General features: G+C 43.3%; 2 protein-coding genes and 2 pseudogenes across 15 annotated transcripts in view; 1 reads left to right on the forward strand and 3 right to left on the reverse strand.

The window, feature by feature from the left end:
• Nucleotides 1-27,748, forward strand: part of CEP85 (centrosomal protein 85) — a 52,690-nt gene that overhangs the window by 18,129 nt on the left and 6,813 nt on the right. For 7 of the 14 annotated variants that reach the window (XM_012440018.3, XM_012440019.3, XM_012440020.3 and 4 more), the window contains 8 exons: nucleotides 889-1,041; nucleotides 12,909-13,603; nucleotides 15,136-15,269; nucleotides 15,669-15,786; nucleotides 17,131-17,316; nucleotides 25,841-25,993; nucleotides 26,225-26,379; nucleotides 27,488-27,596. In XM_012440018.3, the coding sequence (XP_012295441.2) occupies nucleotides 889-1,041; nucleotides 12,909-13,603; nucleotides 15,136-15,269; nucleotides 15,669-15,786; nucleotides 17,131-17,316; nucleotides 25,841-25,993; nucleotides 26,225-26,379; nucleotides 27,488-27,596 (1,703 nt within the window). Of the gene's footprint in view, nucleotides 1-888; nucleotides 1,042-11,769; nucleotides 12,600-12,908; nucleotides 13,604-15,135; nucleotides 15,270-15,668; nucleotides 15,787-17,130; nucleotides 17,317-25,840; nucleotides 25,994-26,224; nucleotides 26,380-27,487; nucleotides 27,597-27,748 lie in introns of those variants that run through there. The other 7 variants (XM_012440025.3, XM_012440024.3, XM_012440023.3 and 4 more) reach the window with 4 other exon arrangements.
• Nucleotides 4,152-4,535, reverse strand: LOC105708527 (nuclear transport factor 2-like). The gene has a single exon (XM_064363137.1). It carries the CDS (start codon nucleotides 4,533-4,535, stop codon nucleotides 4,152-4,154), a length of 384 nt encoding a protein of 127 aa, XP_064219207.1.
• On the reverse strand, nucleotides 7,474-10,268 carry LOC110567784 (suppressor of cytokine signaling 5-like; annotated as a pseudogene).
• Nucleotides 20,116-25,084, reverse strand: LOC105708320 (small ribosomal subunit protein bS6m-like; annotated as a pseudogene).

Consider the following 27,748-nt stretch of genomic DNA (forward strand, 5'->3'; position numbering starts at 1 on the left):
GCTGAGGCAGAAGTATCGCTTGAACCCAGGAGGCGGAGGTTGTAGTGAGCCGAGATCACGCCATTGCTCTCCAGCCTGGGCAACAAGAGCAAAACTCCGTCTCGAAAAACAAAAAAGAGCCGGGCACGGTGTTTCACTCCTGTAATCCCCCCACTTTGGGAGGCCGAGGTGGGTGGATCATGAGATCAAGAGATCGAGACCATCCTGGTCAACATGGTGAAACCCCGTCTCTACTAAAAATATAAAAAATTAGCTGGGCATGGTGGCGCATGCCTGTAATCCCAGCTACTCAGGAGGCTGAGGCAGGAGAATTGCCTGAATCCAGGAGGCGGAGGTTGCGGTCAGCCGAGATCACGCCATTGCACTCCAGCCTGGGTAACGAGCGAAACTCTGTCTCAAAAAAAAAAAAAAAAAAAATTAGCCAGCTCAGGCTGGGTGCCATGGCTCATGCCTGTAATCCCAGCACTTTTGGGAGGCCAGTGTGAGTGGATCACGAGGTCAGGAGTTCTCAAGACCAGCCTGGCCAAGATAGTGAAACCCCATCTCTACTAAAAATACAAAAAATTAGCCAGGTGTGGTGGTGGACACCTGTAATCCCAGCTACTCGGGAGGCTGAGACAGAGAATTGCTTGAACCCAGGAGGCAGAGGTTGCAGTGAGCCAAGTTTGTGCCACTGCACTCCAGCCTGGGCAACAGAATGAGACTCTGTCTCAGAAAAAAAAGAGAGAGAGAATTAACTAGCTTAGAATAGCTGAAATAGGCACAGGAGAGAGAAAAGGGTGGGTTGCTGCTATTCTCTCGTAGGTTTAGGTGATTTTTTTAAAAAAAGATCTGATGGGGTTACATCAACTGGTTCACAGTAAAGGTGGGAAATGCCACTTGTTTCAGGTTCCAGTGTGATTCAGAAGGGCAATTCCCTGGGAACTGAATGGCAGACCCCAGTTATCTCTGAGCCCTTTCGGAGCCGCTTCAGCCGCTGTTCAAGCGTAGCCGACAGTGGGGACACAGCCATTGGTACATCATGTTCAGATATTGCAGAGGGTAAGTTTGTATTAATGATTTGATTACCAATAAGTATTGTCCTTTTCAGGTTGCATTTTGAGTATATTGGCATTTCCAGATTCTGCTATTTCCAGAATGTTCATAAGATCAGTCCTTTTCAGTCAAGGAGTCTTTCATTCTTCTTACCCCATGCTTCTCACATCTGGTCCCTTCATCTAAATTTCTATTTTTTATCTTATCTAAAACAACTTTTTTTGGGGAGAGGACAGGGTCTCACTCTGTCACCCAAGTTGGAGTGCACTGGCCTGATCATGGCTCACTGCAGCCTCCCAGGCTGAGGTGATCCTCCCACCTCAGCCTCTCAGGTAGCTGGGACTACAGGTATGCACTACCATGCCTGGGTAATTTTTTTGTGTTTTTATAGAGATGGGGTTTTGCCATGTTGCTCAGGCTGGTCTGGACTCCTGGACTCGATAGAACCACCTGCCTCGGCCTTGCAAAGTGTTGAGATTACAGGCGTGAGCCCCTTTGAAACAACTTTCTGATAGGTTAATTGGCCTCAAGTCTTTCCTTCTGCTGCCAGATTATTTTTGCTGAAAGCCTAATTTCAGAGTTTTCCTTTCCTGTAAATCTTCAATGACGCCTATTGCTTGGGCAATAAAGCTCAGAGGCTTCAGTTCTTCTGTGATCTGTCCCTATCCTACCCACTCAAACATATTTTCTGCTGTCACCAGGTCTGAACTTACAGGCCTGTTTTTTTGTTTTGTGTTTTTTGTTTTTATTTATTTATTACTTTTTTGAGATGGATGTTGCTCTGTCACCCCGGCTGGATGAAGCGTAGTAGTGCCATCATGCTCACTGCAGCCTTAAACTCCTGGATTCCTGAGTAGCAGGGACTACCAGCATGAGCCGTCACGACACCCAGCTGATTTTTTTCTTCATTTTTTTGTAGAATTGAGGTCTTGCTATATTGCCCAGGCTGGTCTCAAACTCCTGGCCTAAAACAATCTTATTGCCTCAGCCTCCCAAAGTGCTGAAATTACAGGCAAGAACCACCATACCCAGCTGGTTTTTGGTTTCTGATACCGGGGCTCTTTTTTTCCTTCTTTAATCTGGGCCCATGTGTGTGATGCCTCCCTCCTCTTGCCTTTCCTAGCTATGCTGATCTTACTATTCAAGATCCAGCAAATGTCCCACAGGCTTTTCCCATCCCTTGCACTCATTAGTCATATCATTCTCTTTGCATTCTTGTACCTTTATTATATCTGCCACTTGTTTTGCACTTAAGTAACAACTGCCAGGCAGTACTTTATAAGGGTATTTTGTTTTTCCACTTAGATTGGTGAGTTCTAGAAGGCAGAGGACCTAATGATAATAATTACTGTTGATTATATGCTTTGTGATAGATACTGTAAATATTTTCTGTATTATTTCACTAAAGCCCTTAAGAACCCTATGAAATGTCTTATTATTCCCATTTTACAGATGAGAAGGCCGAATTTAAAAGTGTTTGAATGAGTTGCTTAAAGTCACAAAACTAGTCATTTTCATCATCATATGTTGTAATTTTAAAACATTTACTCCACAGCCACTAGGATGGATATACTCCAAAAGATAGTAAATCTCAGCTACTTGGGAGGCTGAGGCAGGAGGATCACTTAGCCCAGGAGTTTGAGACTAGCCTGGGCAACATAGTGAGACCCCGTCTCAAAAAAAAAAGATAGTAAGTATTGGTTCAATCACCTTGTTACACAGGTTGTGTGTTGACTCTATTTTTAATTCCTTTAGGAAAATACAAATTTATTTCCTTTCTGTGCATTATTTTTAAATTGTACCAGCCTTTTTGGTGAGAATGTAGAGAAATGTTCTATGCATTGCTAGTAGGAATGTAAAATGTTGCAGCTGCTTTGGAAAACAGTTTGGCAATTCCTCAAAAGGTCAAACATAGAGTTATTCATGACCCAGTAGTTCTACTCTTAGACATATACCCAGGATAAATGAACACGTAAGTTTTTTTGTTTGTTTGTTTGCTTTGAGACAGAGTCTTACTCTGTCACCCAGGCTGGAGTGCAATGGCGCAATCTTGGCTCACTGCAGCCTCCACCTCCTGGGTTCAAATGATTCGTTACCACACCCGGCTAATTTTTGTATTTTTAGTAAAGACGGGGTTTCACTGTGTTGGCCAGGCTGGTCTGGAACTCCTGACCTCCAGTGATCCGCCCACCTTGGCCTCCCAAAGTGCTGGGATTACAGGCATGGGCCACTGCACCTGGCCTCTAATCTTAACTCATATATTTTGTTCATGAATCTGTCTTAGAGTCTAGTTGACAAGAATCCCTATAACTGGTATACAATATAGTTCATTATTGCATCTTTAAACTGAATACCCATGCTTTTGATTCCACCCTTCACTAAGGTGTTTTACTTTGGAAGATTCTCGAGGGACAGAGTAGAGGTAGGTATTGAGAGTTCAGAATGCTTTCACCTCTTTACAAAAGACTGAAATAGTCACTGGCGTAATTTAGACTACTGAATCTCTTCAGGTGTAGACTGAAGTGACTGAGATTTAGTAATAGCTGGATCTACCTTTTGCCTTACCCTGGCTAAAAATTAGTTGTTTTTTAGGGCGGGGAGGGAGCAGAAAATGTGGTTAAGCAGAGGAGAGATTTAGAACTATATTCTTAAAATGGCAAAACCCCAATGTTTTTGGGAAGTGGAGCCTTCTGTAAATTAAAATCACATATCCCATTTTTTGTTGTTGTTAAGAAAATTTTTGTGGTTTTATTGTATCATGAGGCATTGAAACATGTGAACAAATCAATGTCTGGGCGGTGAGGCAGCTGCTTTCTCCTTCACGTCCTTGGGTTACTAGAGCAACTTGTCAGTAGATTAAGAAAAAAAAAGGATAACATTTTGCATTACTTAAGTCTTTCCAAGGCATGCGCTGGTACAACACAAACTTCTCCCATCAGATGCAACTAGTCTAGTGTCCAAACATCATGCACAATACCTCAGCGGCAGCAGCACACTGCACGCACTCCTGCTGCAACCCTGCTCATTTGTGCATATTTGGAGCATCTGGAGGAGTGGGAATAGTATTGGGAAGAGGAGGGAGGAGGAAACAGCATGAATGCCTGGCTGAGAGGAGGTCAGCTGAAGTTGTGCAGGGTGAGCCTGAACATGTCATTGGTGCAAACCCAAGCATCATTGATGTTCTTTAATAGAAACATCTGGTGGAACCCTATAATGGGGTCTTCATCCGCCTTAAGCTGGCCCACAGCCATGCTGATGATGCAGCTATCTGGCGTTGGGGGATGGTCCTGCACTGTGATGCTGTGCTGGATTTTCTGGAGCGGAATGCTAGACAGCTTCTCCACAATGGCAACTTTCCCCTGGAACTGTTGTCCTTCCCACGTAAGGCATGACACGTCAATGTAAATTGCGCCTAGTTGGATTCTATCATTATCCAATAACTGGTAATAATGTTTAAAGAAGCTGGATCCAGTCTGCTCCCAAATTGGCTTGTCTCCCATTCTGGAGTGTCACCCAGCCTCACAGAGACCCGAGGGGCTGGCACGATGGCGGCGGTGGCAGCAACCCAGCGTGGTCTGTGACTGACTGTCCCTTCCGCCCTATACACTATATTTTTTAAAGAGATGGGCCTCACTGTGTTGCCTACACTGGAGTGCAATGACTGTTCACAGGTACCATCATAGTGTACTATAGTTATGAACTCATGGGCTCAAGTGATCCTCCTGAATTAGACTACTGAATAGCTGGGCCTATAGAGGTGCAACACCTGCCTGGCTCCCATACACTAAATTTTAAATGCCTTTGAAAATTGTAGAAGGTAGAGGTCCTTTTGAAAATGAGCATTGCTATTTTGTTTCAAAATGTTCTAAAACACAAACCAGACTTAACGGTATAACTCAGGAGTCCCCAGCTTCTGGCCGGTGGACCAGTACCAGTCCATGGCGTATTAGGAACCAGGCCACACAGCTGGAGGTAAGCAGCAGGCGAGCAAGCATTACCACCTGAGTTTGTGCCTTCTGTCAGATCAGTGGTGGCATTAGATTCTCATAGGAGCAGGAACCCTATTGTGAACTGTGCATGTGAGAGATTTAGGTTGCTCAGTCCTTATGAGAATCTAATACCTGATCTGAGGTGGAACAATTTCTGAAACCATCCCCCTGACCATTGTCCGTGGAAAGATTGTGTTCCAGAAAACCAGTCCCTGGTACCAAAAAGGTTAGGGACCACTGGTGTAACTTGATATTTTATAGCACGGTTAGTCTGAATCAGGCAGTTTTCTTGACATAAACAGATAAACCCAATAGATAAGTTAAAAATGTGGACAAATACTTCACCTTAATTTCCTAATATGCATGGTCCATTTATCATCTATAAAAAATTAGAAAAGCCATATTCTTCTGGGTCAGTTGGTACTTTTCTTCTTGGCTTTGGTTTTGGCATTATTTTGGGGTTATCTTGGTCTATTTTCTGTTACTTATAAGAGAATACCTGATACAGTGTAACACATACAGAAAAGATGTTTATTTTGCCCACAGTTCTGGAGACTGGGAAGTCCAAAGTCATAGTGGCAGCATCTGGCAAAGGCTTTTGTACTGCATCATAGTTGATGGTAGAAAAGCAGAGATCACAAGAGTGAGCCAAACTTGCTTTTTAAAAAATATTTATTTATTTTCTTTTGAGACAGTCTTATTCTATCACCCAGGGGCTGGAATACAGTAGTGCGATCTTGGCTCACTGCAGCTTCTGCCTCCCAAGTTCAAGTGATTCTTCTGCCTCAGCCTCCTGAGTAGCTGGGATTACAGGCACCCACCATTATGCCCAGCTAATTTTCATATTTTTAGTAGAAGTGGGGTTTCACTATGTTAGCCAGCCAGGCTGGTCTTGAACTCCTGACCTCAAATGATCCACCTGCCTCAGCCTCCCAAAGTACTGAGATTGCAGGTGTAAGCCACTTCGCCCAACCCAAATTTGCTTTTATAACAGCCCACTCCTTTGAGAACTAACTTACTTTTGCTAATCTATATGAGGCTTCTACTCTTTTTTTTTCACAAGGAGAACACCAAACATACTTTATTAGCACAAAAAAGCAGCCATAACAAGGCACAGCAAGCAGAAACATACATTAACAGTCAAAGGGTTAGTGTTGCATATAAATATAGCTTTTCTTTTTTGTAGCCTTGGCAATAACCATGGGGATGTAAAATAACATTCTGTAGCAGCAGGTAAGGAAACTATGGAGCACTCACCAGTGGTACAGAGCACAAAAACAGAAAGACACAAGAATGGATTTGGCTACTTTAGTGCAAAATGTCTAGGATAGAACTGTAAATTCAGTCCAGTTACTGAGAAGCAAACACTAGAACTTGATTTAACTTCCAAAAGAGCTGACTCAAGTAGTAGTACATATTATTCTAAGTGACAAAAAGGTGCTAAGTAAAGTTATTTACAGATATAATGGTTGTACAGTACCTTTTAACTCTGCAATTTAGCTTTCAGATTTTCCATTAAGAATTAACTGCACTGAAATTCCTATAAATTATACTTAAGCAATTCAGCTATGAGAGTTTACAAAAAAGAGATAAATACTGCCATCCAAATTATTAATTACAGTTCAACAATAATCTCAACATCAGCAACCATTGTAGTTACTATCATCTGATTTGTTTGGGCATCTTCTAATCTCATGTACTTCATGGTTCACAAAATCATCCTGGGCATAGGAAAAGATCCACCTTTTATGAAACAATTAGACTGCACATCAACTTAAAAAAAAATCACACACAAGACTACATTGCAGCAGCTATTCCAAATGCCTGTTTTAAGTTAAAGCACTCACTTAAAAAATTAATACCTAGGGCCTTTCAATAAAATTCTACTGCTAGCTTTGTAAGTCTGAAATTTTAAGAATGACTATTTAGAAAATCTGGTTTACTTAACAGTACCTTTTGCAGAAGAGAAGAGGTGTCTGATTATAAACTATATCAACACTGAAGTCAACTGCACTATGCCCTTGTGGCCAGAAAATTGCATTTTTTTCTAAAAGGAAGGCAGTCTTTTATTTTTTATTTTTTGGACTTCCAAAGCTTGATTTATAGTAACTACAAACATCACTACTTTTGGAAGTTTATAGAAAAACTCTTAGAAAAAATAATTTCAAACATTAGTCACACTGTTGAAATACTCATCCAATATTAATAATTTGTTCTTTAGTAAGAAATAGAATTCTTCATAACAAATGCCCTAGAATTGCCTCACTCAAATACTACAGCCATTAAAAACCAAACTTAGCGAAATCGGCAAAATGTTTTTGTAGTCTTACTGAACACCTGTAGCGCTATCCTCTGTTGTTCCAATAGGCACCATGTTTATCTGAATAAGTAACAGCAGGTCGCATCTGACAGATACTAACACTAAGCTTACATACTTTATGAAAAGCCTAACACTGCTACGTGTGCTTGCTGTAAGTCTACTGTCTGATGCACATGAAAGTGGACCTAGTTAACACCCTTTGGGGACAGGAGAGTTTACTTTGCCTTGACTGGTTCTCGTTCTAACCAGCAAACTCTGACTCTTTGTTTATAATGATATTCTTTTAAAAAATCTGTAACATTAAGGGTAGAGGGAGCCCATCAATGCCATCATACGTAGTGCACCTGCAGATTACTGCACGGCAGATATACTGCAGGCTAAAAGGAAAAGTCCTATTTAGTAAGCAATGGTTCAAAAAACATGCATGAACTTGGATCTTTATAATGTTCTAAAAGTCCTGTTACAGTGGAGGAGTGAAATACACACGGGTCATGGGCATCAAAACTAAAGTTGTGATTCCACTGCTCAATTCGGGCATGCAGGGATCTGTTGTGACGTCGGAAGCTCACAGAGAAGAGGTAGTCCTCTTGCGCAGAGTCCCTGAGCAAAAACGTGCCTTCAGGTTTCCCTTCAAGAAGGGCTTCTGCTTCATAACAGTCCATCACTCCCCAGTAACAGGGATTCCCTGTAATTTGAAGCAAATCAGGCACAAGGCAGTGTATGTAATCAATCTGTGTGTGGACTTTCCAAGCTCCCTGTCTGCTAACATGGGTATGGCTGTCTCCAGATACCTGATGCTGCTTCTGCCTCTGTGACTGCAAACATAGGGTGGTTGCATCCTCTTCTGAGTCACAATTAGCTTGTGGAATTGCAGAACTGTCTCCACTTATTTCAGTCATTCCAGGAGCTAACTTTGGTCCCAGTTTATATAATGGATTAACCTGTTCAGTAGCTTCAAATGTATGTATTTGTGCATTGGGAGGGGGATCAACCCCTTCTTCAATACTAAGCCACCTTCTCTCTCTAAGCCTATCTTCTTCATCTTCTGTAGAAACTAAAGATGGATCAAATGTATCAAAAAATGTTGAATGTGGGCTCACAGGAGCTGTATGCTGTTTAATCAAATGCCATTTTTGAGCTAAATCTGAACCAGCATGAAAAGGGCATTTCTCAAGCATTAATTCAGAAAGATGGATTTTTCTTTTATTGGAAAAGAGAGGCTTTGACTGCTTGCTTTAAGTTCTCATGGGTTAACACAAGCCCACAGTATCCTGCAACTGCTGTCTCAGAGAATGACTTCCTACAATTCTGCTGGAAACACTGTCCATGTCGTGTACAGAACTTACGCCATAGCGCCTCTCTCTCCTTTGAAGTCCACTTCGAGTTCTACCAAACTTTTTATCAGTATCTAATGAACTCTGGGTCTTTGTAGAACAGGAATGTTTTTTCTTCCCACCCTACAGAGCATGTCGAGAGTAGGAATCTCTTTGTGTAAGTCTTGTTCCTGGGGTAACACAAGAATCATTATCCTTTTCAATGCTTATTTCAACAATTTGAGGGATTTCAGTGGCACAGTTTTGATTTCTCCCTGAAGAATTCTTTGAAGGGCTTAATCCCAGTTCTAAGGCAATATTTTCTCTTAAGGGACTGCTTTGTTGCTGAGGAGTTGAGTCTCCTATGCTGATGTTTTTCTCTTTGACAGACAAACATCTGTTGGAGTTCACGTCCACATTTTCATTGTGGCTTACTTCCTCATGACTAAAGAGATTCTGACACCTGTATTTGAAGTTATTCCACATTTTTCCCACTTTATCTATTGATTATAAAATCGTTCGGGACGCGCGGGGCGGCCTCATCCAGGGCACCTGCAGCCAGACAGGATGGGCCAGGACGGCGCAGTCACCGACAGGGCGAGTCCGCCCGCCCTCAGGTGCGTCTCATCCCCTCCGACTGAAGGCTTCTACTCTTATGACCCATTCACCTCTTAAGAGGCCCCCACCTCTTAATACTCTTACATTGGCAATTAAGTTTCCAACACATGAACTTTTGGGGGACAGACATAGTCAAACCGTAGCAGGGGTTGTGGACTCAAAACTGAATTTGGTGAATCTAGAGGGAGAGTGGTGCTGTAGAGGGAGAACAGAAAGAGGTGTTGCTAAGTTCATGGTAGCAACCCCTCATGTGCTACAACCTAACAGCCTTCTGTTTTGTAATTGCACTATGGGAGCAGCGACAAATGGAGAACTGATACTATGGTGCTGTTATGGAGGATTTAAAATGTATTGCTTATGGTCAAGCACAGTGGCTCATGGCTGTAATCCCAGCACTTTGGGAGGCCGAGGCAGGTGGATCACTTGAGGTTAGGAGTCCAAGACAGCCTGGCCAACATGGTGAAACCCCATTGGTGAAAAATACAAAAATTAGCTGGGCACGGTGGGAAGCTCCTGTAATTCCAGCTACTCGGGAGGCTGAGGCAGAAGAGTTGCTTGAACCTGGGAGGCAGAGGTTGCAGTAAGCCGAGATCACACCACTGCACTCCAGCCTGGACGACAGAGTAAGTGAGACTCTGTCTGAAAAAAGAAAAAAAAAATGTGCTGGGCTCAGTGGTTCACGCTTGTAATCCCAGCACTTTGGGAGGCTGAGGTGGGTAGATCATCTGAGGTCGAGAGTTCAAGACCAGCCTAACCAACATGGAGAAACCCTGTCTCTACTAAAAATACAAAATTAGCTGGGCATGGTGGCACATGCCTATAATCTCAGCTACTCGGGAAGCTGAGGCAGGAGAATCGCTTGAACCCAGAAGGTAAGTTGCAGTGAGCTGAGATCGCGCCATTGCACTCCAGCCTGGGCAAGAAGAGTGAAACTCTGTCTCAAAAAAGAAAAAAGAAAAAAATGTATTGCTTACTAGGCTTGGAAGTCTTCATCACTACCAGTCTGCCTTAACTTTGTTTACTATTCCTATATTTAAGTCGTGAGACATTAGAAACTGTGTCCTTTAACTGAGAGATTTATTTCTTGGTCCTGAGAGACTAATGCATGTTATCAGAACTTATTTGGTTATTTGTTTTGTTGTGTATGTGTCTGTGTGTGTTTTTAGTGTGGTCTTTTATATATCCCCAAGATCACCTTGAGTCTCACTCATTTATTTATATTTATAATATATTCCTATTATTTAATAGGAAATTAAATAATATGCATATATTATAAGGCTTGCACATCTGTTTTTAAAGTATTTATTCCTCCTAACTGAAATGTTTTACCCTTTGATCAACATCTCTCCATTCCCCCTGCTCCCCAGCTTCTAGTAACCACAATTATTCTCTCCATTTCTATGTGTTGAGGGGTGTGTGTGTATGTGTGTGTGTGTGTGTGTTTTGAGGGTTTTTTTAGCTTCCACATATAAGAACATGCAATATTTGTCATTTTGTGCCTAACTATTAAGTAAGAACATGCAATATTTGTCATTTTGTGCCTAGCTTATTACTCTTTTTTTTTTTTGAGACGGAGTTTTCGCTCTTGTTACCCAGGCTGGAGTACAATGGTGCGATCTCGGCTCACCGCAACCTCCTCCTTCTGGGTTCAGGCAATTCTCCTGCCTCAGCCTCCTGAGTAGCTGGGATTACAGGCACGTACCACCGTGCCCAGCTAATTTTTTGTATGTTTAGTAGAGACGGGGTTTCACCATGTTGACCAGGATGGTCTCGATCTCTTGACCTCGTGATCCACCCGCCTCGGCCTCCCAAAGTGAGCTTATTACTCTTAACTGCTCTCTGCCTTAACTCATGTTGTTGCGAATGACATAATTTACATCTTTTATAAGGCTGGTATTCCATTGTGTATATAGACTGCATTTTCTTTATCTGTCAGTTGATTCTGTAACTTGGCTATTGTGAATAATTACTCAGTAAACATGAGATTGTAGATATCTCTTTGACATACTAATTTCACATCCTTTGGATATATACCCAAAAGTGGATTGCTGGATCTTATGGTACCTACATTTTGATCCTTTGAGGGACCTACATACGCCATTGTTTTCCACAGTGGCTGTATTTGCATTCCCACCAACAGTATACTCAGTTCCCTTTTCTCTACATCCTCTCCAAACTTGTTATCTTTCATTTTTTTGATAATAGACATTCTGACAGGTGTGAGGTGACTGGCCCATATTTTTAAAGAGTTGCTTAAGGCCAGGCATGGTGGCTCACACCTGTAATCCTACCACTTTGGGTGGATTGCTTGAGTCCGGGAGTTCGAGACCAGTCGGGGCAACATGGTGAAGCTCCATCGCTACTAAAAGTACAAAAACTGAGGTGGGAAGATCATCTGAGCCTGGGGAGGTCGAGGCTGCAGTGAACTGTGGTCATACCATTGTGCTCCAGCCTGGGTGACAGAGTGAGACCCCATCCCAAAAAAAAAAAAAAAAAGTTGTTTAATGAGAAGATAGTAACTGATCTATACTCACATAATTCTGGGAACCGTTATGGTATCTGTTGTTGTTATCTGAGTGTGCTCTGTGTTGGTGGGGAAAAAAGAAAGAGAAACAAGTTGGTAGTCACTCTTGTCCATGGAAGATATGCTTGATTTGGGAAGGAGTACTGAACATAGTTGAAAAGAGAAGAAATTGGTGTTCCTTGTCTCCTTATTCAGTTTTCTGCCTACTGAAAGCAATAAGTATGTTACCTTACATTCCTTCCTTATTGTTTGCTTGCAGTAGTCCCCCTCAGAGTAGTACTTGAAAGTTGGAAATAGGTAAAAATGTGAACCTTCTGCAATAGAGCTAATCAAACAGTTGTCTCCCAAGGCCAGGCAAGAGCCAAAGGAAACATGAATTTAGTCTGAAGGAAAAGTTAAAAAACAAAAAACCCTGGTTGGATACACACAAGGAGGCAAGTGAAAAGGCAAAATATAAAATAGAAGATTTCAGTGTGTACCCAATTGATAGTGCTCACTGTGCTAGAGTGAAACCTGAGAGTTACTAAGAATAGCTTCACATATCCAGGCAGTCAGGTCTAGGGTATGGGAGAGAGAGCAGAATCCTGCCTCAGATGCCATACTTTCTGTCCTGCATACTGAGCAAGACTCTCTAGTTTGCTTTGTTCTTCAGATAGTTGGACTCGTTGCTCATCTTCCTGGGGAAGCTTTTGGAGGTCGAAGGTTCTGGCAACTCTTGGAAAGGATATTTTTATTAGATTGGAATATAACTGAGAGTTGTCCAGCTTCCAGATGAGTAGGACCTAACTCATTTTCCTTAAGTAAGTAATTTTTTTTAAGTTCAGTTTTCAGCTTTGTCTGTTGACTGACACGATTTTTTAAAATTCTAGTACAAAGGACTAAGTTGAAAGAGAAGCCATTATTGCCTTTTGTTGGTTTACTTTGTGAATGGCATTTGAGATCCTGGAACATGCATCTCCCAGTTTGGTTGCTGTGTCTTTCTGCCTTATACTTTTGATGACAGTGCTCTCTCTGCTTGGTCTCAGGACAGAGAGCTTCTGGCATAGCATTCAAACTCCAGAAAGCTTGCTGCTTCAATTTTGACTTAAGGAAGACTATTCTCTCCACAGATTTTTGCAGCTCAAGTGGCAGCCCTTCTTTCCAGCCCATCAAAAGCCACGTAACCATTCCAACAGCCCATGTGATGCCTTCTACTTTAGGGACCTCTCCTGCCAAGCCAAATTCTACACCTGTTGGACCCTCTTCCTCCAAACTCCCTTTGTCAGGATTGGCTGAAAGTGTGGGAATGACAAGAAATGGAGACCTTGGTGCAATGAAACGTTCTCCAGGCCTATCTAGAGATCTCATGTATCTCTCTGGTCCTACTGGAGAAAATGGAATTGAGCAGTCCTGGTTTCCAGCAGTGGGCCATGAAAGACAAGAAGACATGAGAAAGTTTGATATTCCTAGCATGGAATCTACCCTCAATCAGTCGGCAATGATGGAGACACTCTATTCAGATCCTCACCACCGAGTCCACTTCCACAACCCAAGAACCAACGCAAGTAAGGAGTTGTATAAAGTATTACCTGAGGCCAAGAAGGCACCGGGCAGCGGGGCAGTATTTGAGCGGAATGGACCACATCCTAATAGCAGTGGGGTCCTCCCTTTGGGACTCCAGCCTGCTCCCGGGCTCTCCAAGCCTCTGCCCTCTCAGGTGTGGCAGCCGAGTCCTGACACTTGGCATCCCCGAGAGCAATCTTGTGAACTCAGCACTTGTCGGCAGCAGCTGGAATTGATCCGTTTACAGATGGAGCAAATGCAGGTAGAGGTCCTTCTTTCCTTGGATTTTGTAGGTTCTGTACAGTTCTTAGAATTTTATAGCTTTTGTCCTATGAGTTTTGGCTTTAAAGAAAATAGCTGTAAAAAGAAGGAAGATGTTTGTAGACAGGAAATGTAGGCTTGTGACCTGTTGGTCATTGAATCTGTTTGGTGGTCAATTTAAGCACCAGATAGGGTCTCCAAAATAGCAGAAGGTTACAGGGAAAACCTAAAAAGGTATTTGTACCAGTCACTAGGCTAAGTACTTTCATATACAGAATTTTACTTAATCTTCATAATATACCAAGGAGGTAAATGTAGAAACTTATCAGGTTCTTAGACTATGTAATCTGTCCAGGATCACAGAGCTGGTAATTGGTAAAGCTAGGGTTTAAAAACCATCTTTGAGGTTGGGCGCAGTGGGTTATGCCTGTAATCCCAGCACTTTGGGTGGCCAAGGTGGGTGGATCACGAGGTGAGGAGTTCGAGACCAGTCTGGCCAACATAGCGAAACTCCATCTCTACTAAAAATAAAATAATTAGCTGGGTGTGGTGGCACTTGCCTGTAGTCCCAGCTACTTGGGAGGCTGAGGCGGGAGAATGGCTTGAACCCGGGAGGCAGAGGTTGCAGTGAGCCAAGACCACACCATTGCACTCCAGCCTGGGTGACAGTGAGACTCCATCTCAAGAAAAAAAAGTTAATAAATAAATAAAAATAAATAAATAAAAACCATCTTTGAACCCCTGTGTGTGTGTTTGTTTGAGACTGAGTCTCCCTCTGTTGCCCAGACTGGAGTGTAGTGGCACAATCTCAGCTCACTGCAACCTCCACCTCCCGGGGTCAAGCAATTCTTTTGCCTCAGCCTCCTGAGTAGCTGGGACTATGGGAGCATGCCACCATGCCCAGGTCATTTTTGTATTTTTAGTAGGGATGGGGTTTCACCATGCTGGTCAGTGGTTCAAGACCAGCCTGGCCAAGATGGTAAAACCCCGCCTCTACTAAAAATACAAAAATTAGCTGGGCATGGTGGTGGTTGCCTGTAATCCCTGCTACTGGGGAGGCTGAGGCAGGGAATTGCTTGAACCCAGGAGGCGGAGGTTGCAGTGAGCCGAGATCATGCCACTGCACTCCAACCTGGGTGACAGAGTGAGACTCTGTCTAGAAAAAAAAAAAAAAAAAATCCTTGTGCTGCTGAAGAGTGGGAAGGAAGTAGACATATTCTCCTTCCTTGGTTGGTGAGGACATCCTAGCTCCTGGTTTGCCTCTGTTGCTAGATAATAAAAGATAACTGACCTTTTATTAGAAACTAGAGCCTTTTTGAACAGGGAGTGTTCAGTTGGCAGAAACCTTCCTGGCAGGTTCTTTCCAGTCATGCCTCAGAGCTAAAATTATTTCATAAACATTGGGCCTTATCAGGCTGAGCCAAGCTGGGCCTTGACTACAGACCCAGCTGGTTACTGCTCAGGTGTTTTCAGGCGTGTATGGGTCAAGATCAAGCCCCTCTGGGCCTACTGAAAGTGGCACTTGCCTTTCAGCTTCAGAATGGAGCCATCTGCCACCATCCTGCTGCTTTTGCTCCTTCATTGCCCATCTTAGAGCCAGCACAGTGGATCAGCATCTTGAACAGTAATGAACACCTTCTGAAGGAAAAAGAGCTTCTCATTGACAAGTAAGAGGGCAAGGGGTACCACAGGGCCAGACTACTCACCTAGGCCCCATTGAAGACACCTAATGGAGTCTTCCCAAGGACAAAGCATTCCTTCTCTGTGTAGGCCCATGTCTTGCCTCATGGTAGAGGTAGGTTGATAAGCAGCCTAGTCGTACATCTAATGTGATAGGCCAGTTAGGTATTTCTTCGGGGACTCTAGGGAGTGCCTAAAGGGGGTAGCCAGTTCATTGCAGCTGATATTTTCCTCATTTCCCTTCAGTTACCTTTCTCCTTCCTTCAGAAAGTACTGATATCCAGAATCTAAGATCTTGCTTACATAATAGGGATTGTACTTAGTAGGGGCTTATATTGTGAGGGGTTAGCATTAGGACCCTGACCTGATTCTTCTGTCTTGTGCAGGCAGAGGAAACACATCTCTCAGCTGGAGCAGAAAGTGCGAGAGAGTGAACTGCAAGTCCGCAGTGCCCTCTTGGGCCGCCCTGCCCCCTTTGGTGATGTCTGCTTGCTAAGGCTACAGGTAAGTATTGGCAATCAGGATGACATTCTGTTTGTCATAACTCAGTGTCTTTCCTGTGCTTGGCACACTTAGGTATCCAGGAGATACAAAAGAGATCAGTCCCTGCCCTGAAAGAGTAAACATACTAATTATAACGCACCCTTTATCATGCCATTGTGGGTAGAGAAAAGGCTAAGAACCATGTGAAAGTCTAGATGCCTAGGTGTCAAGACATACTTGGGAAAAAAGTAGATAGTAAGGTCCTAGATTTGAACGATGTTATGAGAAGTCTTAATCTGCTAGCCCTGGCCAAAAGAAGAGAGAGGCAAAGGTAATGAGGGATTTGGAGCCATTCTCTCTTTTTTTTGTTTCCTTCTGCTCTGTTGCCCAAGCTGGGGTACAGTGGCACAATCTCAGCTCACCTCTGCTTCCCAGGTTCAAGCGATTCTACTGCCTCAGCCTCCCGAGTAGCTAGGATTATAGGTGCCTGCCACCGCACCCAGCTAATTTTTGTATTTTTGGTAGAGGCAGGATTTTACCATATTGGCCAGGCTGGTCTCGAACTCCTGACCTCTGGTGATCTACCCTCCTCAGCCTCCCAAAGTGCTGGGATTACAGGCGTGAGCCACCGCGCCCAGCCTGCCATTCTCATTTTTATCCTCCATATCTAGGAGCAGCTGAAAAAAATCATAATTCTCACTGAGATCAATGGTTATGGGGGTTGAGAGCTTGAAAAGAAGCTTACTTTGTTGACCAAGCTTCTGTAATTTGGGCATTTGAATGTTGGGTATTTGATAGGTTATAGCACTGGCTTTGCTACCTAATTAAGGCATTATCCTGTCTCGGAATCAGAATGTTAAGAGTGGGAAGTGCCTTACATGAAATCTAGTTAATTCTTTGAATTTACTGATGAAAGAATTGAAGCCCGAGAAAGAGGAAGACCTTGCCTAAGATTATATAGAGAATGAGTGGAGAGAAGCCAGGCTTTGAGCCCAGGTCTTCTGGTGTCTTGTCCTGGGTTCCTTCCAGTATACAATGGCTTAGGTATTGCTTTAAGGCAGTGGTTCTCAAATGTGAGTGTGCATCAGAATACCTGGGGGGCTTGTTAAAACACAGATTATTGGGACCCATCCCTACAATTTCTGATTTGGTGGGCCTAGGAGTTAGGCTTAAGAATTGCATTGCTAACAAATTTCAGCATCAGGTAATGCTGATGCCGTTAACCTTAAGACCCAGTTGAGAAGCACTTCTTGAAGAAATTCTTGGAGAAAAATGATATTTGACCATGAAGTATGCTGGGAATAAGTAAAGTACATGAGACTATAAGGGTAAAGAACAGTTACATATTGAGAATTTTTCTGGCAGGAATTGCAGCGAGAAAACACTTTCTTACGTGCTCAGTTTGCACAGAAGACAGAAGCCTTGAGCAAAGACAAGATTGAGCTTGAAAAGAAACTCTCTGCTTCTGAAGTTGAAGTCCAGCTCATCAGAGAGTCGCTCAAAGTGGCATTGCAGAAGCATTCTGAGGAAGTGAAGAAACAGGAAGAAAGGGTGAGCTGAGTAGCTGATAGCTCTAATTCACAAAGGAGTTGGCAGTCAGCTGTCTACTCTAAAGCCTAAGCTGTTTCTGGGCCTCATTCCTGGAACTAAGAAGAGACAACTGGGTAAGATCCTCCACTGGCTTCTCACACAGAATCAGTGAGGATCTCCTATTTGCTAGATATGCAATTCTCCCTCCCCACTTTTTGCTTCATCTCCACAAAACCACAATAGTCAGGGAAAGTTGTATGATCCCTCACTGTCCCAGGTTGTGCTATGCAATGTGCCACCAGCTGGTCTGGGTAGAAAACCAACCTGAGCACTCATACCAGATGGCACTGTTGCAAGATGTTTAAATACCTGTGGTATATTTACATCATTCAGTCTGGTTTCTCATCCTACCTAAAAAGTAGAGAAAAATTCCATGTGCACAGCTAGTTTGGATGTTTATTTTTGTCAGTACTCTTAGAATTGCCTTAGGTTTAAAATTCTTCAGTTTTATTGGTACCTCCCAATTCACGGCTTGCTCTAAAGCATGTATTTTTGGAGGACCAGTTTAGTAATGTTTAGCTCTGGACCACTTGTATCAAAACAACTAGAGCAGTATTTCTCAAACTTGAGTGTTTCAAAATCACTTGGGGATCTTGTTAAAAATGTTTATCAGGCCAGGCATGGTGGCTCACACCTGTAATCCCAGCACTTTGGGAGGCGAGGCAGATGAATCATGAGGTCAGGCATTTGAGACCAGTCTGGCTAACATAGTGAAACCCATCTCTACTAAAAATACAAAGAATTAGCCAGGTGTGGTGGTGTGTGCCTATAATCCCACCTACTTAGAAGGCTGAGGCAGGAAAATTGCGTGAACTCGGGAGGTGGAGGTTGCAGTGAGCCAAGATTGCACCATTGCACTCCCCCCTGGTAACAGTGCGAGACTAAGTCTCAAAAAAAAAAAAATGTAGATCAGATTCAGAGGGGGCCTGAGATCCTGGATTTCTTTCTTTCTTTTTTTTTTTTTGTGACAGAGTCCTGCTCTGGCGACGTCTCCCAAGTAGTTGGGATTATAGGCACTTGCCACCACACCTGGCTAATTTTTGTAATTTTAGTAGAGATGAGGTTTCCCCACGTTGGCCAGGTTAGTCTTGAACTCCTGACCTCAGGTGATCCACTCACCTCAGCCTCCTAAATTTCTGGGATTACAGATGTGACCCACTGCACCCAGCTGGATCCTGCATTTCTAACAAGCTCTCAGGTGATGCTGATGTTGTTGGTACAGGAAGAACTTAAGAGGATTTGTTAAAAAAGAAAATTTCAAGTTGAGTTAGGCTGGGTGTGGTGGCTTATGCCTGTAATCCCAGCGTTTTGGGAGTCTGAGGCCAGTGGATCACCTGAGGTCGGGAGTTCAAGACCAGCCTGACCAACATGGAGAAACCCTGTCTCTAGTAAAAATACAAAATTAGCTGGGTGTAGTGGCGTATGCCTGTAATCCCAGCTACTCAGGAGGCTGAGGTAGGAGAATTGCTTGAACCTGGGAGGTGGAGGTTGCAGTGAGCAATAAGAGTGAAACCTTGTCTCAAAAAAAAGAAAAGTCAGTGAGTTAAAAGAAAATTAAAATAATTTATATATCTAAGTTAAGTAATTAAATACTAATAGATAGATAATAAAATTAATAGTTGTAAAAACAAATGAAAAAATTAAAAAAAAATTTTATTGGCTCATACATATAACCCCGGCACTTTGGGAGACGGTGGCAGGAGGGTTGCTTGAGCTCAGGAGTTTAAGACAAGCTTGGGCAACATAGTGAGACCGCTTCTCTTAAAAAAAACAAAAAACAAAAAAAAACAAGGCAACATTTTTTTCCCCCTAAAATCAAGTTTATTACTGAAAGCAAAAGTTGCCCATATAATACATTGGTTTTCAATTTTATTTTTGAATGTTTATACAGTCTGAATGACTAGTTTATAATCCCAGGTGGTATTGTAAGTTTTGCTCTTCAAAATGATGTTACTGGCCGGACACGGTGGCTCATTCCTGTAATCCCAGCATATTGGGAGGCCAAGGCAGGTGAATGACTTGAGTTCAGGAGTTCAAGACCAGCCTGCCCAACATGGTGAAACCCTGTCTCTACTTAAAAAAAAAAATACAAAAATTAGCTGGGTATGGTGGTGGGCACCTGTAATCCCAGCTACTTGGGAGGCTGGGGCAGGAGAGTCACTTGAACCCAGGAGGTAGATGTTGCAGTGAGCTGAAATTGCACCACTGCACTCCAGTCTGGGCAACAAAGTAAGATTCTTTTCTCAAAAAAAATAAATAAATAAAGGGTGTTACTATTGTAAGGGGAAAAGTCTTCGCTGACAAAGAAATGACACTAATGAAAACAAAAGCAAGAATGATCCACTGGTACCACAGATTGCAGAGAAGCTTGTCAGTGAGCAGTTCCCCACCTCTCGCAGCAAAGGCGGGGAGCATGAGCTAAAAGTATGTTAGAAAAATCAAACAGCACCTGCAACACACTCTTAAGTAAAAACCAAGCTTGTAAACTATTACTTCTCATCCATGCTGCTCAAATGTGAAGGAATTAAATATAAGGCTAAAATATAGTGAATCTCACTTCAACTTCCACCTCCCTGGCTCGAGTGATTCTTGTAACTTAGCTGGGATTATAGGTGTATGCCACCACACTGGGCTAAAGTTTGTACTTTTAGTAGAGGTGGGGTTTCACCTTGTTGGCCAGACTAGTCTTGAACTCTTGGCCTCAGGTGACCTTGGCCTCCCAAAGTGCTGGAGTTACAGACATGAGCCACTGCCTGGCCCTCACTGCTGCTTCTTTGTGGAATATAGTTTTTCTTCAAGTGAGACTATGACTATCTCTTCCCATTCTTTTAGTTCCTGGAGTGTTTTACAATATTCCATCTAATCATATCTACATCTCTAGACAAGTGCTGTATCATGCTTTCAACAGTTGTGGTTGGTGTATAAAAATTCACCAAGAAATACCCACCTCTGCTGTACCATTGACTGTGGGTGGAGATCTTATAAGAAAGTGCTTGTTTGCCCAGGTTTTCCAAGTCCCTCACTATTACTCCTCTGTTCATCAGGGTTTCTGTCATACATTTCAAAGCAGCAGTAGTCTCTGGCTGCGGCATGGCTGTCAAGATTAAAGCCAGCTTGTAGCCAGGATTCCCAGAGGCTTCCTGGGTGACTTGGAGCTGGGCCAGTTCCTGGGAAGTGAAGGGGCAGGATAGCAGGGACCTGGAAGTGGCTGGGTTGGATGGCTCCCAGGTGTTGAAAGCTACAAAATTTTTTTAAAAATTTGCAGTGAGTTGAGATTGAACCACTGCATTCCAGTCTGGGTGGCAGAATGAGTGAGATTCTGTCTCAAAAAAAAAAAAATAATAATAATGTTACTTTTGTAAAGGGAAAAGCCTCCTATTCAGGAGGCTGAAGTGGGAGAATCACTGGAGCCCAAAAGGTCAAGGCTACAGTAAGCCATGATCTCACAGTTACACTCCAGCCTGGGTGACAGCAAGACCTTGTCTCAAAAATAAATAAATAATTAGTTCTGTGCCCCAGCACAACCCCACAATAGTATCTATCCTGAGCTCTTTTCTTTCCCCTGATAATGTATAATTGACCTTGGAACAGTACATTTAAACTGCACAGTTCCATTCGTGTGTGTATTTTTTTTTCAACCAAATTCAGATCAAAAATCAAGTATTCAAGAGATGCAAAACCAAAGTATATGGAGGGCTGACATATATGCAGTTTCTACTGGACCAGCAGTGGGACTCAAGTTTGAGCAGATTAGGATATACAAAGGTAGTCCTAGAACCAGTGCCCTGTGTATGCCAAGGGACAGCTGTATTTCTGAATAGTATGCTTTTCCTGCAGTTTTTTTTCTTTGATGAATTTTAATCGTCTGTTTTTGTTTCATGGATACAGTATCTCTGACAATATTGATTGTAGTTATTTTGGATGTTTACATCTGTTTATAGTATTTCTTGTTTTCTTAAGGTCCTTTTTTTCTGTTTTGGTGACTCATGTTAGAGGCTTGGTTATCATTGAATGGATGGGCATTCATATTTAAGAAGAAAGCAGGCCAGGTTCAGTGACTCACACCTGTAACCCCAGCACTTTGGGAAGCCAAAGTGGGCAGAAGAACACCTGAAGTCAGGAGTTTGAGACCAGCCTGGCCAACATAGTGAAACCCCGTCTCTACTAAAAATATTAAAAAATCAGCTGGGCATGGTGGCAGGCACCTGTAATCCCAGCTACTTGGGAGGCTGAGGTAGGAGAATTGCTTGGACCTGGGAGGCGGAGCTTGCAGTGAGCTGAGATTGCACCACTGCACTCCAGCCTTGGGAGCAAGAGCGAGACTCTCTCTCAAAAAAAAAAAAAAGGCATTTCAAAGCTTAAAAGCTGGATGAAAGCTCTGGGTTCATGGTGGTTACCTGTTGGACTTCACTATAGGATCAGACTTAGACTATCCCTTTCACTTGGGAATCCTCAAATGTCAATATCTGGATGTCTTCTCTCACTCTCTAGAGAAGAATCTTCAACCTGCTGCCTGATGGAGAGGCTGGAGGCAGGAATACTTTTAGCCTTTGGATTCTCGGTGCTGAGAAGGCGATTGGGCTTAAAGTCCCCACAGTTCTATACATAGTGTTTTTTTGTTTTTTGTTGTTGTTGTTGTTGTTGAGACAGAGTCTCGCTGGAGACTCTGGAATGGCTGGAGTACAGTGGCACTGCAGCCTCCGCCTCCCAGGTTCAAGCAATTCTCTTGCCTCAGCCTCCTGAGTAACTGGGATTACAGGTGCCCACCACCCACAACACCTGGCTAATTTTTGTATTTTTAGTAGAGATGGGATTTCACTGTGTTAGCAAGGCTGGTCTCGAACTCCTGACCTCAGGTGATCCGCCACCTCGACCTCCCATAGTGCTTGGATTAGGGGGTTGAGCCACTGCACCCGGCCTAATTTTTGTATCTTTTGTAGTGATGGAGTTTTGCCATGTTGGCCAGGCTGGTCTCGAACTTCTGGCCTCAAGTAATCTACCCATCTCAGCTTCCCAAAGTGCTGGGATTACAGGTGTGAGCCACCATGCCTGGCCATGTACATAGATTTTTACTTATACTTGTTTTCAACCCAATACATCACCCTCTCTGCTATGACTAGTATTCTTGCTTCTGGAATCTCTTATTGATTTCTCCAGCGAATAGTCTCCTGATAGGGAAACTAGGGAAGCCCAGGCTGATATCTAACTAACTTGTATATAGATTTCTGGGGAATTCCCTATTTTTCAGATCTGTGGTTGATACTTGCCTCCATAGTGAGCTGGTACTTAAGTTCAGAGGCTCTTGGGAGTTGGGAGGAGCAGATTTTCTTCCATGTTGTCTGTAAACACTGCAGATTGCAACTTTTCTGCCCCAAGCTATTTATCTCCCCTGTTCACTTTTATTTTTTGGTTAAAGCCTTTTTTTTCCTTTTTCTTTTTTTGAGATGAGTCTCGCTCTGTCACCCAGGCTGGAGTGCAGTGGTGCAATCTTGGCTCACTGCATCCTCCACCTTCTGAGTTCAAGCGATTCTCCTGCCTCAGCCTCCCAAGTAGCTGGGACTACAGGCGCATGCCACCATGACCAGCTAATTTTTGTGTTTTTAGTAGAGACGGGGTTTCACTATATTGGCAGGCTGGTGGTCTCAAACTCCTGACCTTGCGATCCACCTGCCTCGGCTTCCCAAAGTGCTGGGATTACTGGTGTGAGCTACCGTGCCCGGCCGCATTAAAGTCTTTTATAGGCTGGGCATGGTGGCTCACTCCTGTTAATCCCGGCACTTTGGGAGGCCAAGGCAGGAGGATTGCTTGAGCCTAGTTAAAGAATAGCCTGGGCAACATGGCAAGACTCCATTTCCATAAAAGAAATTTTAAGCCAGGCGTGGTGGCTCATGCCTGTAATCCCAGCACTTTGGGAGGCCAAGCTGGGTGGATCACCTGAGGTCAGGATTTCAAGACCAGCCTGGCCAATGTAGCAATACCCCATCTCTACTAATAATACAAAAAATTAGCTGGGCATGGTGGCAGACGCCTGTAATCTCAGCAACTCAGGAGGCTGAGGCAGGAGAATCACTTGAGTCTGGGGCAGAGGTTGCAGTGAGCTGAGATCATGCCACTGCACACCAGCCTGGGCAACAAGAACAAAACTCTGTCTCAAAAAAAATTTTTTTTAATTAGCTGGGCATGGTGGCATACTCCTGTAGTCTCAGCTACTCAGGAGGCTGAGGTGGGAGGATCACTTGAGCCCAGGAGGTCAAGGCAGCAGTGGGCTGTGTCACTGCACTCCAGCATGGGTGACAGAGCAAGACCCTGTCTCAAAAAAAAAAAAATCTTTCCTAAACTTTTGTTTCCTCCCCTGTTGTTTCTCAGTTAATTTTTTATTTTCTTTCTGTCATTTTAAAGATGTTTTTGGAAGGGAGAAGAGATAAACATTTATGGTCAGTTTATCATTTTCCATAAATCAGGTGATTCTGATACATATTGAAGTGTGAAAATCACTGGTTCAGAGATTTAAGAGTACAGATTGGACCTAGGATAAAGCTTTTCGCTGATTTTCAGGGACCTTTCTTAGTTCTGTTATATCTTTGGATTAAATGAGGCCTGTGCCGCCTCTTTGACATTTAGTAGATCTGTATCACTTTTTCTGTTTTCTCTTGCTTCCCTCAGCTTCCTTGTTCATAAGCAAACAAAATAAAACAAAACACCATAATGATGAAGAAAAAGCCTCTGTTCAAATCTTTATTGAATACCTGCTCTGTGCCAGGCATTGTACCATGTGTTTAGGATATAATAATTAGCAAACACACATAGCTCTTCTGCTCAAGTTTCATTAGTCTTTCCAGTTGATTGCATGGCTTTATATCATGTATGGTATTTAGGGAATAATATGTTATCTTTCTCACCAGAACAGACCAGACTGGTTATATGTCTATTGGAAAGTTATATACTTCTGCAGTCCAATACAGATGCAGACCAACTGGAGTTAGTGTCAGACCCCACAGATTTAAGGGCACAGTTCTCAACAAAACTGTGTTTACTTCAGATGCCAACTGCAAATTCTGGGGTCTTCATGCCACCCATATTTCTGACCAACTGGCTGCAGATCTGTAGGCTTCTATGACCCCTTCAGGTTTAATAATTCCCAGAACTACTCACAGAACTCAGGAAAGTGCTATCGTTATGGTTACAGTTTTATTATAAGGGATACAATTCAGAGCCGGAAGTAGTGGCTCATGCCTATAATCCCAGCACTTCAGGACGCCAAGGTGGGTGGATCACCTGAGGTCAGGAGTTTGAGACCAGCCTGGCCAACATGGTGAAATCCCGTCTCTACTAAAAATAAAAAATTTAGCTGGGTATGGTGGTGGGTGCCTGTAATCCCAGCTACTAGGGAAGTTGAGGCAAGAGAATCACTTGAACCTGGGAGGTGTAGGTTGCAGTGAGCCAAGATCGTGCCATTGCACTCCAGCCTAGGCAACAAGGGTGAAATAGAGTCAAATAGAACTTTATCAGCTACTCATAAGCCCCTCTGTATCTTATGTTCTCATTTAAAACAAGGTGGGGTCAGGATACAAGAATACAATTCAGGACCAGCCAAATGTAAAGAGACATAGGGTGAGGTCCAGGAGCATCCTGAGAGCAGAGCTTCCATGCCCTTTTCTTGTGGAAGAAGGGCATGTAAACACAGCACATTTGTGTGTTCACTCACCAGGAAGCTCCAGTGAGCTTCCATGTCCGGAGTTTTTAGTTGGAGTTTCATTTATATAGGCATGATTGAACTCCATCATTCATCCCTGTCCCTTCCTCATAGTAGATTAGTTAGGCTCAAAGCAGTTGGTTTTTCTGGTGATCTGCATCCATTCTGATTCATAGTATTGGCATAAATTTATTCATGGTGGGTTCTGGCCCACTCCTGTCCAGTTCAGGAAATTCCAAGGGCTTAGAGGTTACCTCCCAGGAACCAGGTATAGAGATCAGACAGATTCTGTATTATACAGCAGAAATGCTGCCAGTTTTAAAAAACTGCCCTAGAAGGCTTTCTCTGTCCTTGATTAGAAAGTGCGTTCTTTAGTTTTATACCCAAAGCCTAAATGGCAAAATTTGTTTAGCTTCCTGCCTTCATTGCAGTAGACCAACATTCATTCACAGCCTCAAGGGTTGCTTCAAAAAAAAGTTGACGTGGCCGGGTGTGGTGGTTCATGCCTGTAATCTCAGCACTTTGGGAGGCCGAGTTGGGTGGATGGCTTGAGGCCAGGAGTTGGAGACCAGCCTGAAAACATGGCAAAACCCCATCTCTACAAAAGATAGAAAAATTAGCCTGCTGTGGTAGCATGTGCCAGTAGTCCCAGCTACTCCAGGGACTAAGGTAGGAGGATCACTTGAGCCTGGGAGACAGAGGCTGCAGTGAGCTGAGATCACACCACTGCACTCCATCAGGGTTCTAGAGGAGTGAATGGTGAAGACAGACTTTTGACATTTCTTTCCCTAGGTCAAAGGTCGTGATAAACATATCAATAATTTGAAAAAGAAATGTCAGAAGGAATCGGAGCAGAACCGGGAGAAGCAGCAGCGTATTGAGACCTTGGAGCGCTACCTGGCTGACTTGCCCACACTGGAAGACCATCAGAAGCAGAGCCAACAGGTAGCAGCAATGTCTTGGCATGCCTAGGGTATCAGGGAGTGGCCAGGCAGGGGAACTTTTTCATCATCTGCTGTATACAGTTATCCTGTGACTTCCTAAGAGAAGAATCTCAAAGTAATCATGTCCAGATTCACATTTGTCAGATTTGCAACTGGAATGCAAATTTTTTAAGGTACCTAGAGAGAGTCTTCCTTGGCTTATTTGACCTAAACATGGGATCCTATCTCCCAGCTTAAGGACTGTGAGTTGAAGAGCACAGAGCTACAGGAGAAAGTGACTGAGCTGGAGAGTTTGCTGGAGGAGACCCAGGCAATCTGCAGAGAGAAGGAGATTCAACTGGAAAGCCTGAGGCAGAGAGAAGCAGAATTCTCCTCCACTAGACATAGGTAAATAACTCTGTGGGATTGAGGGAAGGAATGGAGAGTTAGTTTTTGGTCATAGCCACCCTGCTCACATACCTCTGTGGCTTTGGGTGATTTGGGAAAATCATTTTACTTCTCTGAACTTTGTTTCCTTTGGACTGTGAATAATAAGAAAGCTGCTTATAGGAAGCTGCTTTTATGGGAAAGGAATATGTCTTTGGCATGGAGTAGGGATGCAGTGGGGGCTTATCTTCACAGCCTTTTTAAGGATCTAATCCAGTGCCTGACACGTACTTCTTAGTATATATGTATTGAATACATGAAAGGACTTTATAAACTGGGAAATGAGGTATCTGTATACTTTTAAAAGTGGGTCCTGGTGATAAGAACTGAGAGTTACCCACATTTTGAGCCATGTAGGCTAAAGGCTACCAGGAGCATCTGTTTCTCCTCAGCCCTAGAGATTGTTCTCCATTGCCATGACAGGTTCTGAGAACAAAACAAGATGCCATAATGTGCTCTCAGGGTGTCTTGGGAGCCTCCTCCATATTAATAGCAGTTTCTGAAAATAATGGTTTAGTTCAGCAGCCTCTTGGACCAAATCCAGTTTCTAATGGGATGGATTGGATTTCTCATCCCATATTTAGCCACAGTGTCCCTGTTGATTATCTCAGCAGATGGGCTTTGCTGTAAGTAATTGTAAGGACCCACTGGAGGAAACCACTGGTTGGAGTCAGAAGTGGGGTTAGGGAACAAAGTTGGCTTTGCCCCAGACTATGTGTGCCAAGAAAACAGGGGCTTTTTTATTTTCCAAACTTCCTACAATGTACATGTATAACTTATAACGTAAATACATGGGATAAATATTTATTTTTTGAATATCAAAACAAAGCATGCAAGAGCCTTGGGCGGGTAGAGAATTGGTGTCACACTGTATAGATTCTGGCCCCTAGGGAAGAGAACTAACATATACTGAGCAGCTTTTGTGTGGCATTCCTTATATTACAACAGACCTAAGTATTATCCCCAGCTACAGCTTGGAGGGGACTAAGTGTCTTGCCTCAAAATGTGCAATAAATAACAGAACCCAGAGTCAAAGCCACTTGTCTCTAACTTCAGAGTTCTTGAAAAGGCCACTGTCTTTCAGCCTGCAAGATAAGCAGTCTGTGGAGCAGACCAGTGGAGAAGGTCCAGAAGTGGAAATAGAGTCTTGGCAGAAGCAATGTGATTCGCTTCAAAAGGTGACTGAGGGTGTCCAGGCTGTAATGGGGGATAGGCTGGGAGGAAAGAGAAGATTGTGTATTGGGAGGGAGACATGAATTCTTGGCCTTGAGCTACCTAGGATTTGTTACCAAGAGGTTTCCTTTCTTTTCTGAGAAGTCATTCTGCATAG

The sequence above is a fragment of the Aotus nancymaae genome, unplaced genomic scaffold, assembly GCF_030222135.1.
Source record: "Aotus nancymaae isolate 86718 unplaced genomic scaffold, 86718_ANA_hifiasm-v0.15.2.pri h1tg000053l, whole genome shotgun sequence".
In the NCBI taxonomy this organism is placed as follows: Eukaryota; Metazoa; Chordata; class Mammalia; order Primates; family Aotidae; genus Aotus; species Aotus nancymaae.

Coding starts and splice junctions, on each gene's coding strand:
- LOC105708527 (XM_064363137.1), bottom strand. CDS start 4,535: ATGGGAGACAAGCCAATTTGGGAGCAGACTGGATCCAGCTTCTTTAAA.